At 40.2% G+C, this 16235-nt stretch overlaps 1 protein-coding gene across 2 annotated transcripts in view; it reads right to left on the reverse strand.

Annotated features, from left to right (window-relative positions):
- Positions 1 to 4431: 4431 nt before the first annotated feature.
- ITM2B (integral membrane protein 2B) overlaps positions 4432 to 16235 on the reverse strand; it is a 28422-nt gene continuing 16618 nt past the window's right edge. The window contains exons 2-6 of one of the 2 annotated variants that reach the window (XM_039567590.1): positions 15544 to 15672; positions 13251 to 13454; positions 11192 to 11302; positions 7965 to 8115; positions 4432 to 6684 (exon numbers count right to left, since the gene is read on the reverse strand). In XM_039567590.1, coding sequence (XP_039423524.1) covers positions 6596 to 6684; positions 7965 to 8115; positions 11192 to 11302; positions 13251 to 13454; positions 15544 to 15672 — 684 coding nt within the window. In that variant the 3' untranslated portion in view covers positions 4432 to 6595. Of the gene's footprint in view, positions 6685 to 7964; positions 8116 to 11191; positions 11303 to 13250; positions 13458 to 15543; positions 15673 to 16235 lie in introns of both variants that reach the window. The other variant, XM_039567584.1, reaches the window with a different exon arrangement.

The raw sequence follows: 16235 nt of genomic DNA on the forward strand, positions 1-16235 counted from the left end.
ACTTCTTGTATTCAGATGATACCAGATGCTGTGGAAGGTTTCGAGTTTAGGACAGTCTATCATCTACAGTTGAACCACAGACAAGTAGAGAGACCTACCAACTTGGAAAAGTAAGCTAAACCCCTAAACCACAGCTGAGTCCATTGCCTTCTCCTCACAAATGGATTTAAGAGCACGAAAGAATTTAAAACAAGAGCAAAGCATTTCAGAAAACTTGGTCATAGCCAGTGGAGACCATGCCAGCTGTCATCAAGAAGAAAACACACCTTCCTGGGTGGCTTCCCTCGCAGCTGCCTTAACATGCTGTTAGAGCCAGGCCCTGGATTGTCCAGATGGCAGGCAAAGAATTTGTTTCGTGGCCCTCTGTGCTCTGCTCCCTTTAAAGAGTTCACAAACCAGCTTCAGTGTAAATACTAAGTTTTTTAAATTGTTAGTGCACCAAGCACCTTCTCAAGTCAAATTTTATGCACTTTTTCATAAAGCAAGGCTCTTAGGGCTCCCCTTCATAAACAGGTAAAACCAAAATATAATCTCAGCATGCTTCAGGTTACAGCTGGAGGGAGACGAAGGGAGGTAGCAGATGAATCAAGCAACAATAACCTTTAATCATCCATCCCGAAGCCTTGGCTATAGTAACTACATCTAAACTGCAGTAAGAAGAGTTAACATGTATGTATGTACTTCCAACGAAAGGCACATCCTTGTGTAAAACCATATTTAAATTGCTGCACTTTTTTCCCCTTCTCCTTTTTAGAAGTACTGATTTGAATGTTTTAATCCTGTATAAATGAAGCCTTTAGACTTTTCAAATAAATTACAAAGGAAAGAAAAAATCAGCTCCTACTGGGAAAAAAAAAAAGAAACAAAGGAAACACTGCAAGGTCAAATAAAGTATTAATGATAATTTTCACATCTGACCTGACAGAATCTTTATTCTAAACATCTTGCTACAACTGCTTTTAGAGTATAGGTCATAGACATATGGGAAACATTGTCCAGTCAGGCAGTCCTGACTCATTGTTTCCAGCTGCTACACAACCTTAGGTAATTTTATTATCCTAATTTTTTCACTTAAAACTGTTGCTATAGTTTCATGGTAATTGCCGGTGGGAATAAAAGCCATGATTTCAATTATAGTAAAATCAGTTTTCCTGAAGTTGCATGACTGAAATGTATGCATTTAAAAATCCACTAAGTTGGGAGCTTCTGGATATTAGTCCGAATACTAATTATTGGCAGAATTTTTGCTTGAATAAAGCCCCTGGGCTGTAAAACTCACAGATTATAAAGATGTCTGCCTGAATCACACCCATTTTCCTGCATGTAACAGGCAGAATTAACCAGTGAGGGGGCATAGCCTCTTCTGCCAGCCTTTTCTGTGCATTCACATTCCTTGCAGAGTGTAGTGGCCCCCAGCCCCCTGCCATCAGTGTCACCTGGAGCCCAGCTGTCCCTCTCAAGCCCCAGCACAAGTGCTAATGGGAGCAAGGAGGTGACAAACCTGCAGGCCAACTTTTCGCCAGCTGCTGCCCTACAGGCCCCAGGCCTTAAGAAGAACCTTGCTGGAGAAACACCTGGCGCAGCAGACAGACCCAAGTGACAGTCTGGCTGCAGGAGTGCCTCAGGGACACTCAGGCCATGGCTCGAACAGGCCCTTTCCACGCCACAGCATCACCTCCCCTGGTAACGCTGTGATTGCATTGGCATCAGCTCTGCCTTTGAACCTGGAAAGGGTTTACTGGGGTGATGGTGTGAAGGTGACTGGTTGTGCCCCTTGGTGGTGGTGAGCCTGACCTCTGTGTCGTTGTTTCCTACAGAAATACACAGCTTGAAATATGAAGAATAAAAACCATTTCTGTGAGGTAGTATTTTTACAGTGATGTAAAAGCCATAGGGACCATAACAAACCTCAACCCATTTCTCTTTAAGCCAAGAGGTATTTGTCAGATGTTGCTTCTTCTAACAGCTCAAAGCCTCTCTCTATACATAGACATTATTAATAAAAAGAATATTTTTCACTCCACAGTTATACACATCTATGGCTCGCTCTTCTCAGAGCACTACACAGGGCACTGCTGGACTCTCAGTACCGCAGTGATGAGTTTAAGGCAGGAATCTCTATCAATAAAGCATTTGACCAAACTGCCAGTGGGATCTGAAAGGACACCATGACTTGTCACTGAACGGGGAAATGGCTGCACCTAAATTATGCCTATGTGCAGAACCTCAACCTTTCATAGATACTTCTAGTTCTCTTGCTTGGACATCAGAGAGGTTTTGCATTGATGAAAGTTTTTAGACTTGAGTGTCACTTTTTTCTCCTTTTGCTCAGATAGTTGTATTTATCTATTTATAGAAGAATCATAACTACTTCCACATTTCTTGTTCTCTGTGAGAATGGCTGTCAGAGCTGTGTCTGATCGGCACTAGTGCTGAGAACCAGGGCACTCAAAAATAAAATCTCTGACTGATTCAATTTATCAGATTAAGCCCTAGTGACAGTGCAATTACATCAGAAAAAAATCATCATTCCCGGTACAGCTTTCCTTGCTTACGAAGGCTTCTGGACATCAGTATAAATCATGCCCTTGCATGCACAGCTGCATCACACCCTGTGCTTTGTCACACAGGTACCACCCTGTGTCCCTGGCAGGCAAGGCACTTCAAACCCTGGGTACATTCTGCCCCACGAGAGTGCAGGGCATTCTGCATCCCCTCTGCAGGGCAGTTCATTTCAGCTGGTACTGCCAGCTGGTAATGAAATAAAGATCAGCCAGCAAACCACAGCCCTCTTGTTGCTTGCAATTAGACAGCCACATCAATGACCCCTTCCTTCCTGTCCTTCTCAGTCCCAAGTTCTTCCTCTCACCACATGAGAAAATGCGCTCTGGCACAGGCAACACCCTGTCCTGCTGCTGGCCATCTCCCCAGCAAGGATGTTTCCCATGTCTCCACTTCCAGGATTTCCTAAGCCCACAAGAAGCAAAATGCACTCTCCTGGAAGTAGTTCTTAGGAATCAAATTAATCTTAACCAACAACCTGAAAACCAATTGAAAATCAGCAACCTCAGCCCGTAGTGAGTGAGCACAGGCATTTCTCTGAACTAAACCAACCTGTAATTTTGTTTCTTTTTGTTAAGAGTGGGTCTAAGAGAAAGACATTTTTACTAAACCATGGCAGTGAAATAGCCTAATTAGTGAAAACATTTGTGTATAGCATTCCAGAAAAACGCCTGTGACAACAGCGCTATAGGCTCTTCTATGTTGCTTCCTCTGTAGCAATAAAATCTCCTCCTACCAACCACTAGAACAAGCCATGTCAGTGAGAGTGCAGCTCTGCTGATGTCTCTAAACCACAAGCTTTTGCTAACGCTGATGTGTCAAATCTCCATCCTCCCACCCAACCCATATGAAGAAAAGCACGTACGCACCTTGACAGGCATCAGGTAACCAAACTCCTGCATTTTCAGTCTTGCAGGCCCGAAGGATTTTCTGCATGCCAAAACGTGCCCTGTGCCTCTTTACTAAAACTGGAAGACTTTAGCTGGAGGAGGGAGGCCTTGGAGCTTTTATTGTGCTATGCAAGCCCAGATCATGATCACGTTGACTGGTCACAACAACTTTACATGTGCAAAGACCAGCTGAACATCAGAGGCTGTTTGGGATGCATAAGAGAGTAATGCAGCCCCCCCCACCACCTAAACATGGTGGCACAGGATAGTGATTTTGTTGCTTCAGTAACTTAAGTATGCCTCAGCATTAGGATTGATTTTGTTTCTTATGAGGAGTTTAAAAACTATTTGCAAAGATAATTGTCCAATGAGGTCATTTCTATACTAACCCTTTTCTGGAATTCACTGGGCTAGAAATGTGGTTTCTTCAGTGCAGCACAGCTATCTTTGTTTATTAGCCTCTTAACTATTATTATACTGGTATTTATTATACTTTTGTTATTTAAAAAGGAAAAAAGCCCATGTATCTCCAAGAGCTAGTTCTTTCCATGGATTTGTGTCCCATGCTTCATCGACTTGGTCTAAGAGGGCAGAAGTTCCAACATGAGCTTTCACTGCACTCCAAGTGTTTTAGGTTGTCTTCCTACACAAACTGCCTGGCATTTAATAAGACACAAGCACATGCTGGGAGCTTTTCCTCAGTGCACACGAGTTTCTCCCTCCTTCCCCATGCGTATTTTCATACTACTGAGTGAAGTAAATTTCCTTCCAACAGGCACAAAAGCTATTAGGGACATGGGCCTACAGCATGATCATAGAAACCTCCCATCTGTAAGAACAAATCTGTTTCTCCCCCTGCTCCACCACCCCTTCAGCAGCCTCCTTTGCTGGTGTCTCCGTTAAAGGGCACATCACAGATCACCGAGTTTGGCCACTGAGTTTTATTTTGAAAACAAGTTAAAGACCATATGAAGCTTGCTTACAAATTAACAGGTTTTATGTTTAACTTAGGGAAAATAGGAACAGAACACTCATGAAAAGGTAGGAAACATCCTTAAAAGTACTTCAGCGTGAATCTTGCGTCATACAGGGCTCCAAAGAACGCACCAGCAAACTTGTGCTGACATATACTTGACCTTTGTTGCAAGCACACAATTGCAACATCCTGAATGTCTGTAGCTAAAAGTTTTCCCAGCAGGTTTTCCAGCTTGCTTGCACATATACTGAAGTACAGCTATGTAAATATAATTTATACACGAGTATCTAGCCTGTATGCATGTGAGGCCTTATTTGATGTTCATGATTACCATGCACCATCAAAAATGGATTTAAAAAGTCCAGCTTTGGAATACAGCATACTTTTCATTTTACATATGATACTTACACCAGATTTAATCTGTAAATTAAGCTACATGCAGATGAAGAAAAAAAAAGTATTGTGTATTTAGGAAACTTCCTTTAAAACAAATTATTTTATCTCAATCCAAACATTCACAATAGCAGGAAGCTGGATCATAGCATGTTTACAATTGTATAATAGTTCCAAAACCAGTAAGCATCCTACCACTGTGTTAAGAAAAGATCCTTTAGAAGATGAAAAATAAGATTAGTACAAAGCCTCTTGACCGAATTAACCTAAGACAAATGATTTGGACACCTATGGTGCATATTATTTAAAAATATGCAGGTTGGTTTTTTTTTTTTCAAATATGCAATTATTCTATAAACATTCCTACTTTTCTGATGAATCAATGCTCAGAATTTGGCCAGAAGACAAGTCAGTTCCCATGTCATGGAAGCTCTGAAGTGGATCTGGGGGGAGATTTTCCAGCCTTGTTTTTTCAATGTTACTCCCTTTTTTTTCTGTCCTATATTTTTTCTTGCAAACAGCTTCAAAACAGAAGCTACTATGACACATCTTATTCTGCGCTCTCCCCTACAAAAGTTGGCTTTACAAAGATGCAAATCATATTAGAAAAAATAAAATCAATCTTGCTTTACGAATAGCAGTTTTAAGTGTAAATGGCATGATACAGGGATGGTATTGGTGGTAACTGAGCAAGCCCCAGATCAACTGGCAAAGCTCAGTGGCACAGGCTGGCAGGAACACCACAGTGGGGAACCAAGGGAACAACACAGTCCTGCAGGTAGCGAACACATGGCTCTCAGCTGGGTCAGCCTGGCTCACAGCACATGCTGGATGATGCCCATCATTTGACAAATACTTAGGAGAGGGATTTCAGACATTAACAACAGGTTAGATCAGCTTTGGGTCTCCACTCTGATCAAATGTATTGTGGAAATACCCATTCAGAATTTAAGCAAGCAGCACAATATTGCCTTTAAATGAAAAGGGACAGAAAAGCATGCTTCTCTGTTCATATTTCATTTCTCAGCCATCTATTCTGTCTTTAGAAACAGCAATTCAAGTAAAATGCATTAATTTTAACTGTAGTCCTCTCCTCTTAAAAATAATCCAGTAGTAGCAGAAGAAAACACAAGACTTTTAGACAAACAGGTTTATAAGGTTTATTTTCCATTGCACATACATGGATTATATACAAGTTAGTAACATAAGTTACTTCTTAATTTTCTAAAAGATTGTTACAGCAAACACTTGCCATTTTAAAACATCAAATCAGAAATCAATCTCAAAAAGGTAAATATGACAATATTTTAAAAACAAAACAAATTGCACTTGGTTAGGATAGTCAAATACAGGTTTGTCTATATGCTGTAACAAACTATATAGCAGGTAATATTACAGTTAGAAGTAGCTCTTGCAGTCCATTTGTACATTATTAATGTTTTTCAATTTCACTTATTTAAAAACTGGTGGATATTTCAAAGACTTCCTCTTCTTCCTAGTATTCAAGATTCATCACATGAAATGCACTAGCAACTAAGTCTTTATACAATTGCTACTCAAATATAAGAAGAACACCACACCTGAAAATAAGGAGAAAACTAAAACGTATTGATTTTATATGTATCATGAGATGACAAGTATGGAAGGTGTTCAGCAAGAAAGCCCTGTCTACTACTTACATTAAAGAAGAGTTTAAAAAATAATCACTGCACACAATACAAAGGGTGGGGTCATACTGTACTTTTTAAGTCTCCTGTAACAGTACTATTCCTCATTACTGTTCACAGATGAGTGTTTCCATAGCAAACTTGTTCTCAAAGTGTCGAATCTTTCGGCAGTTGATGGCTTCACGCTTCTGAATTCCTGTTGTATTGGTAAAGAACAGAGTGTCAAGAGGAGAAGGGCTGAGGTACATCAGAGACAGAAGTTTTATGTTTGCTATGATAAGATGTCGCCAGAAATCACAACTTCCCCTCTCCCATCCAAGGAAACACACACAGGCACACATTCAGACATAAAAAAAACCAATAAGCAGGGAATGATCCCGAGAGTGTGGTGGACCAAATCCAAGTACTGGTTTAGTGAAAACCAACCTGCCAAAACCCCCCACTGGCTAGCTTTCAACCTAGATCAGTTCCCAATCTCCCTCTCTGTGTGTCTGTAAAAATGCTTGTGGTGATGTGAGGGAGGGAACAGCAATAGAATTAACTGCTACACACAAAAAAGAATGGACTTGTAGTATTTAAACATTATCTTGGTATCAGAAAAAGACAGAATTTAACCAAATTTTAGGCAAACTTACGCTTACTGCCTACCTATGCCAATCATTTATTACTACAGGATAAACATACTGAATTTTTAACTGGATTTTGCTATTAAGACCTTTTAATTTTCAAACATCATTCTAAACTGCTTTCATAAAATGTATTTCTTCTCTTTGTTTTCCCAAGCAGTCAGATCTAACAATATGACAGAAGCAATTAAACTGCTTTGGTGTGTACTTGCACACCACACGCTGATTAAACAACAACAAATCAACCAACCAAAAAGCAAAAAAACCAAACTACCTAAAAGCAAATCTGAGTAACATTTGAATTGAAATTTTAAGGCAGTATTTAATAACTTTTCAAGACTCTTCCAAATAATGTTTTTCAACCATTTTTCCATGAAAAACTACCAAGCACTACAATTTTCCTGTGAAGACAGCTCTTACTCACATTTCACTGACACAAACAGGAAGACATGGAACAATGTATAGATGGCTTTAATGACAAGAAGAACCTGCAATTCTGTACTTGGACTACAAGACTAAAGCTTCTCCTGTATTAAACATTTTTCTTTGATTTGGGGTGGGGTGGGTGGTTTAGGGTTCAAGATTGAAGAAGAGCATCAATGAAAGCCTGAGCTCCAGGAAACACACCCATGCACACACACACATTTTGGCATTTGTAGCTCACTGGGGTCTTGAGCACTTTTGCAGCGGGACATGACTTATTTCCATACCTACACAAGAAAATATCAGACACACTGAGGCTTGTTACTGCAATAAGGGACCCTTGCTTTAATTAGAGTCTTTTCTTTGAACACACTCAGGCATCACTGAGGTTTTTGCCAACACACAAGACCGCGGGAGGAGTGTTTACCTTTCATGGCTTCTTTGCGCTGTAGTTTGTAGGTTTCCTTGCCGCGGCAGAGGCGGTAGATAAAGAATCCCAGCTGATCCACATTTTCAATGCGATCAGTAACAATCATCTGCTCATGAATCAAATAGGACTGAGGCAAGTATGTTCCAGCCTGTTGAACAAAAATGTAACAGCTCTGTCAAAAGCCATCTCTTCATGGTCTAAGTACAAAAGAAACACTTCGCAATGTTTTTCTTCAACATATCTTTGAATTATTGCAAAATATGTATTATCCACAGACTTCTACTCTAAATGTGCAAACTTCAGTACAGAAACATGTAACAGTTATATTCAAAAAGGTCACAGAACTTCACTGATGCTAACACCCACTGTCCTCTTGCTACAGTAACATCAGTCTTCAGCAAGTTTTTTTTCTAGGGGCACCCACTGTCACAGGTCACTTCTCCACTTATCACTCGAAGTTTTCACTTAATTAATAACAGCCTACCAGACCTCAGCGGGAACAACTCCCAAGCAAGAGTTGGCAGAAGCATGATCTACGTGCAGATACTCCTGCTGATGAAGCAGGCCAGCTGCAGTATAATCTGGCTGCAGTCCATGGGGTTGGGAAGCCTTGAACTTATTCACAACATGGGTAACTGCTCTCCAGCCAAAGCCAAGACAAGATCACCCATACCTGTAAGTTATTGTGGCAACTTCCACAATTGTTTATGTGGAAAGGTATTACAAAGCCATGGTGGGACATCAGGTGTTTCAAGGCAATACATCGAAAAAGGGGAGAGCCACGACGACATGCAAAGGCTTCCCAAGCCCTCCCTAGTCCCTCCAGTATTATTTTGCCAGAGATGAAATGATGAAGGAATCTGGCTCTGTGCACACCTCACTGCACATAACTGAAGATGCACAGATTTAGCTACGAGCCAGTTTTCTAATACCACCACTATTAAATAATCATCAATTTTTAAAAATATTAAGAAATCCTGTTAAGAGTGGTTCTAATTTATAGCAGTAAAGAAGGTTCTCCTTGCTTCCTAAAAATAAAATGATCACTTATTGTCAAAACAAATTCAGCTTCTGTTGTGAAAGATCTCTGTATTTTTTAGTGACAATAAACAACTTGAAATTTCCACTGCAAAACAAGATCATCTTTTCAGCTCCAGTGACATGCTGAGAAGCTGATTAAATGCTATTCTTCTCAGTAAAGAAAGGACTGTATAAAATTCACTTTAAATTTTACATGAATGAATAAACCACGAATATTTTCTTCAATATATACTATGAGGAAAACAACAGCAATTTTTTTTAAGTAACAACTTAGCAAACATCACTCTCCCAAATTATCCCACTCATAATTTTGTAATTAAATCTCTGTAAATTACTGTATCTCAACTCCTGGTCTCTCAAATCTCAGGAGGGAGCCCTGAGGGAGTGCCAGAGCAAAGCAGTAGTGCAGGGCACTGGCAGGGTGGGTAGCAGTGCTGAGGACTTGGGGGGCAGCCTGCAAGGACACTCCTGGGCTTATGCCCTCCAAACCACAGGACCTCCCGGACCAGACCCAGCCTTCTCAGCCCTCGCTGGGTGGGACAGGAGGAGAGGAAACTCAGTGCAGAGATCTCCTCTGCCCAGTTGCTGCAGCAGCAATTATCCAGCTCTGGGATCCAGCATAGCCACAAATATCATCATCTTTGAGACATCCTGTGCACTGTGTACAGTTAAAATTAGCCAGTTGGCTCAGCAGCAGGAACGAGGTGGATGAGCAAATATATCTGGGTTTCAGTTTTGCTTCCCAAAGAAACAAAGGAGGCCTTTCATGTCTGCACATTGAAGCAAACTGTATCAATATATAGAAATGTGGTTCTTTAGGCTAAAATGATGGTGTTTCTTAAACACCAAAACAGCCCAGAGCTCCTCCATTTTCATAAAATGCTCTCTGTATGTATTCAGAGCTCATTTTAATGAAACTAGCACATCAGTTTCATACATTTTTTTTGCTCGTGAAACCAGTGTGACTGCAGGACAGTATTTACCCACTTTGTGTATCTGCAGCATAGTTTTCCAAATTCCAGTTATAAATATTTAGCCTGATTTTCTGTGACATCAAATGCCCACAGCTTTTTGTTAATACAATGAGAATTAAACAGATGTCTCATAAAATTAGGGCACCCACTGTTGGGCACAATGATCAAAACTGTTTGCTTTTGCACAGATTTTCAGTTAAGTGCGAGATGCCTGGTTATCCTCTTAGTTGTAAACCAAGCAATTTTGATTCAGTACTAATGACAAACTAGGAAATTAACAGATTTTAATAGTGAAATTTGTGTGATCTAAAAATGGAAAGAAAACACCACAGACAAAGTTAAAAAAAAGGGGGTCACTGAGTTTTACAGACACCACACAATCCTTATGTACAGGAAATGAAAGTGTGGTTAAATAGCCAGTCTCAAAAAAGCAGCAGAGGACTTACTTGTGGTAACTTTTCACATGAAATTTATTTATATATACAAACCACTCAGAAATGGCTAAAATGGTTCCTGGAGTCCTAATTCCAAAGCCTTTTTTGAAAGATGCAAACCCAAAGATGACGTAACAGATCTAAAGTTACAAAAGCCCAGTAAAATATTAAAACATTCTCCCTAAGTCTTAAGTAACATTTCATAAGCTCTCTTCCTCACCTAGACTGTTTTGCTGTTCTGTGAAGAAACCCAAAGGCCAAAAACCAAGGTAAATACTATTTACATCTGCATTAAAAGCATACATTATGCGAAGTGCACACCCTCAAGCCACTGGATTGAAGTGGGGGCCAACCCTAGAGACCAATGCCCCTGTTAAAAGGATTTCCCAGTCTTATCTACTTCATGCCTCTCAGCTAACCAGTCTTAGTCCAGTGCACACATGCTTTGTAGAAACTTTAGTCACAATGGATTATAAATTAAAAAACACACAGACTACTTTCAAATAGTCCAGCTACACCACATTTACATGATTTTGTCAGCCAAATTTACAGCACTGAAGAAAATCAGGGTTTTTTTGCCTTCCTCTGAATTAGTAATTCCTTCATGATTGTAGATCATTAACTAAGTAGGTTATAGACTTTTTTTCTCTTTGAAAAGACCTCTAGCAATCGTATGCCTTGTGTGAATGTCAGAGGTCTGCAGAAGGGAAAAAAAAAAGAAAAACTTTTACATTTTTCCTGTCTTAGAAACAAACTACTTGTGATTTAATCATACCTTGATATTGATGAGCAGCTCCAGGAAATTTTTTGGTGGCATAACAACTGAAGTGTTCAGAGGAATCACATAGCACTTATCCAGGCTAAGGTCAAGATAGGCAGTGAGTCTCTGTTGAGAAAACATTTATTTTAATCAAAATAAAAAGAACATCAGAAAATTGACAGACATTACTGAACTGCTATTGCCTCGTGCTGTTCTTCTTTTGTTCACTGTAAAGCCTGTCCAACAAATCCCAATCTTAGGGCAGGGAAATGCACAAAAAAAGGGCAGCCTTGATGACAGTTTCTATCTATGACAGGGATTTGGGCAAGGCAGCAGGTGATGCGTAGCTCAAATGCACTAAGCAAGGAAACTACAAAGGTGCATCTGAGCTGTTGTGGAAACAAGTACAGCATTCATTTATGCCTAGTGCCTGCATTTCAAAACAACAGGGCAAAAACCTGCTCTAATCTTCATGCTTTTATATTTTGTTATAGTCTAAAGAGGAAATGCTGCTGTAAGAACAAAAACAGAAGGAAAAAATATTGCTACAGATAATGCAACAAAAGTAGTTTTAGTTTCAAAAATACTACTGAATTGCAAGGTTAATGATTATTCATAGTTGAATAATTATCTTTATACAGTACCTGAACTGCAATACTTGCCATTACTTGATAAAAAGCTCAGGGAATTATCCTGATGAATCCTGTAGCTCTGTTCACTGAGCTGTGTTTTACTGCACCTGTTCTTGCTAAAGAAGACATTATCTCTAGCTGCTGAAAGCTCTGAGGCTGCAGACATATATAAAATACTGAGCACCAGGAGCCCAGCAGTCAAAATAACGCCAGGACAGCAATCATCAGTGCAGCTAATCTCATTACGTGGAGCAAGTGCTGTACCTATGTCAAATGACCCCTGCACTGACCTCTAGAGCAAAGCCTTTAACTTACTAAATCAAAAAGTAAATTTCTAATATTATACTGCTCTTACTTGCTTCTTAGACGCTTTCCTTTTTTAATTTTCTAGTTTTCCCTCTTTAGAGTCTTTATTCTAACTCTTAACAGAAGCTCCCTAAATATATTCTGAAATATTATTTAAATTACATAGCTTGAGCAAGCAATGTTTTCCTCCAAATCTGGCTATGAATATTTGATAGATAGCACTTTAAACTCCAAAGTTTGCATAAAAAAATAGGACACTTCCCTATTCTTTTTCAGCTTTGCTTAAAAAAAGCTGTTCAGTGAAGTCTTCAAATGTTCACAGAGATTTAGCTTCCTGAAAACCAGCTGTACAACATTTCATCACCATCAGACAGCTCCAACTATGCTGATAGAGAAAAGGAAGGCTTCTAATTGTTTTACAGCTGCTCTTAACACTGAGAGCTGTAGGTCTGACAGCTGCCTTAACAGAAATTCATTACCATGATTCCTATCAATCAAGGTTATTTCTCCAAAAAAGGAAGACACAGTTTTGAAACCCTAGTTCAGTGCCTCTAGGAATTGCAGTAGCCTGTGGTGCACAAAGAAATTAAACTTTGGCTTCCTGTGGCATCTGGAAAATGAGCTGTCTTCCACAGTCCTTCCCTTTCTGCTGCTGCTTTGGGGTTTTGAGCCATGCTAGGAGAGCACCTCTGGGGGTGCTTGAACACACCCAGCGACATCAGATGCAATCAGCCGCTCCAAGCTGATGTCAAAGCTATGACAGCCCTTTCCAAATTTCCCTTGGCACCACAGCAGTTGGTCAAATTCTGGCCCAGTGGACTCAGCAGAGAAAGAACAATATTCTCTTTCCTCATACTAAGGAAGCAAGTAGGTCTAAGATCTTTCCCTTTCTAAAAACAGAACTGTATTTGCAAATGGTGGTTTACACACTACCTGATGATGACTGTATCGTGCTGTACTTCATGCCTGGTTAATAACTGCTTGCAGCCTGCTGCTGATCAAAACATTTCTGCTGCCTCCTCCACCCTTCTGCTTTCCCCCACCATAATAAATAAGGAGTATATTTATCAGGATGACTGAGGGGGAACATTTTTCAAGTTTTAAATGCTTTCAACTTCTTCAGACATATTTCTTACCCGGTGGAAGTCATGGACGATATCAGCAGGATCGCTATCAGCAAATTCAGGGACTGGCACACTGATAAACTCAACATCTTCCTCCTCCAGGATCTGAATATTTTGCTCAATTGTGTGGTAGCGAGCACTTTGGGCCTCTGCCCCAGGCTCAGGTAAACTTAAGCCATCTTCAATGTACTTTATTCCACAGAAATACACACCACCCTGCTAAAAATAGTAAACAACCCAGCAACAAAAAGATCAGTAACGTAGAAGTTTAAAAGTAATATTCTCAGAGCAATGAAGAGAAGAAACACTTGTCAGATTAAATGAAATTTTTTGACTTTAATTTGATTCGTATACCACAGTAGGAGCCAGCTGCTATCTACAACAGGACCACAGATAAAACCTCAATTACACTCACCCCAGAGGGAGTTCTTCCCTTGAATTCAAGGAAAACAGGATCCCGTAAGGAGGTTCTTAAAATCCATTCTTACATGTATTTTTAGAAAGATAATGAAGTTCCTACATCTATATGCATGCATATTATTATTATTAAATTATGATCTAACTGTAGTCAAAATTATGATAAAAACATTAAAACCATTCAATGGTCATCCAAATCACCTTTAAAAAGCAAGTCTAACTCTAAATTTGGTCCTGCTTGCAGCAGAGGGTTGGACTAGATGACTTCAAAACTTTCCTTCCAAACTCAATTATTCTGTGAAGTTGCTTAGTTTTACAAGACTTCAGGAGTCTGGAAAGTCAATTTCTAAAATAATTTTTAAACAGTTTTAAAAGACAAAAAGGTAAAAAGAGAAATTAAAACAAGCAATTTGTGTCCTTTCGCCACAGCACACATGGCAGGCTACCTAAGTGAAGTGTAAAACAGTTTTGAGTCACAGGAAGTCACATACCAAATTTACAGGCCAGATAGTTTTAGAAATAAAGAACTTATGCATATGCACATGCCATCAATTTTAAATTTTACATTGAAAATGTGTTTTCAGTGCAATGTTAGCTCAATTCCTGAATGTTTCCTTTAACGCAGACCTGCCACATAAACAAGGAGCACAGGTTTGAATTAAATGGCACTTTCAGCTCCATCTCACTGGCAGGTGAAAGGTGGAGCACCCAGCGCTAAGCATGGGTGAAATGTGCATTAGAAATGCAGCCGACCTTCAGCTCCTCAGCTCGTTAATCCACCGGGATAAGCTGTGCTGTTTACGCATCATCTCATCATCGTTTGCAACACTACTGCTCCCCTGTAAATTTGGTTAATGTGATAGCCAAATAGACTACAAACTGCAAGTTCAGCTAGAATTTCTCAAGCTTAATCACTTGGCTTTCCACATTAGCAGCTACTAAAATGGGGGAAAAGCAACAATCCTGCTATCAGGGAAGAGAACATGAATTTTTACCTTATAATTAGGTGCACTAACCAGTGGGCTAGAGAGATTCATGTTTGGCTTATCCTCTCCCTTTCTAGTTCTGTGATCTTGCAACCCCAGCAGCTTCTGCAGCAGGGAGGGTGTGCTTGAGCCACTTGGGCAACAGCCCAGCACATACAGCACTGCCCAGTGACAACTTCCCCCAAGGGAGACAATATTTAACTCAGATTCCCCATGTTTCAGGTAAATGCTCCGTTTCCCCGGCACTGCTGCCTTCACAGAGCTCCTCTTGCAGCAGTGCCATTTGTTAAAAAGACTGAAAATACATTTTGTTAGAGGTCTGATCTTGTCAATGTGGATTAGACTTGACAGAGCATGTTTAAACCACACTGACTGTGCTTTTCCCAAGTCCCCTGCAGGGCCAATATTTCTTATCCTTGTGGAAGCTAGGGAAGAGGAGAGTCACTGTGTTGCTTTGACAAGCAGTCCCTTTCCTGTACATTAACAGTGCCACCTGAGTTAGGAAACCTGGGATCAAACAAGGAGGCTTTCAAGGGGTTAATCCACCTCCAGTATTTGGCACTGCAAGAGAGAAAAGAGAGCAGACAAAAATCTGGGACACCACTGGGGCTCCTAAACCCAAGTCCTATTTAGATACAATCTTTTCTCTGCAAAGTGAGGTTTTCAAAAGTGTTGCTCCCTTTTATTTGCCAGCTTCACTTCTGCCCTCCTCTGCTGATAGGTAACTTCAGAGAAGGCCACACTCTGGCCTTCAGAAAACATGAAGTTTTGGAAAGAAAAAATAGTTTACTTCCTTTGGTTTAGTCTGTTGTTCCTCTTCTAAATGTAACACAAAAAGAACAGTCTGTTGCTCCTCTTCCCACAGAGAAAAACAGCCCTCTCATAACAAGTATGTGACTTACCTGGAATGCAAAATATTTGTACAGATAGGCACCACCCAGGAACACACCAGCCAGCATAAAGGCCAATCCAAAGCACATGCACCAGCACCAGGCCCTTCTCTGTCCAACAGGCACAGCATCCTCAGGGTCCTGCAAGGCATCAGAGAGACCTTCAACACGCTGTTCCCAAGGCAGGTTAAGAGAGCAGATACTTCAGGCCCAGCAAATACAAACACTGCATCCACCAGAAGAGGCTGTATGTACTTCAGCATAAACAAGTGTTTAGAAACTTACTTTATTTGGTAAAGTTTAAAACAAGTCTATTTTAGTTGAGGTTTAGTAAAACGTGTACTATCAGTCACTTTTAAAGCCACAGTCACTGACTAAATCAGTGGACTTAAGAGAAAAATATAACCAAATCTGCTGAGATACCTAATAATACACAGTGAGCCACTTCACAGGTTGCAGGCAGAAAAATACCCATTCTCAGGCAACCTCCATGCAACAACAACAGAGCAAGGAAGTCAACTCAGAAAGGTCAGATTCTTTTTTACCTTAGTATATGCAATGTAAGTGAACCTGAAGAACCAGCAAATGATCAAAGGTAACAAGAGCAGCAAAATATACCCTTTACTATGTTTGTTCCATCAGAACAAAACAGCCTTTACCACAGCTTGGCTGGCAGAACAGCAGAGCGGGAATGAAAAAAAGAT

This window comes from Corvus cornix, chromosome 1 (assembly GCF_000738735.6).
Source record: "Corvus cornix cornix isolate S_Up_H32 chromosome 1, ASM73873v5, whole genome shotgun sequence".
NCBI lineage: Eukaryota > Metazoa > Chordata > Aves > Passeriformes > Corvidae > Corvus > Corvus cornix.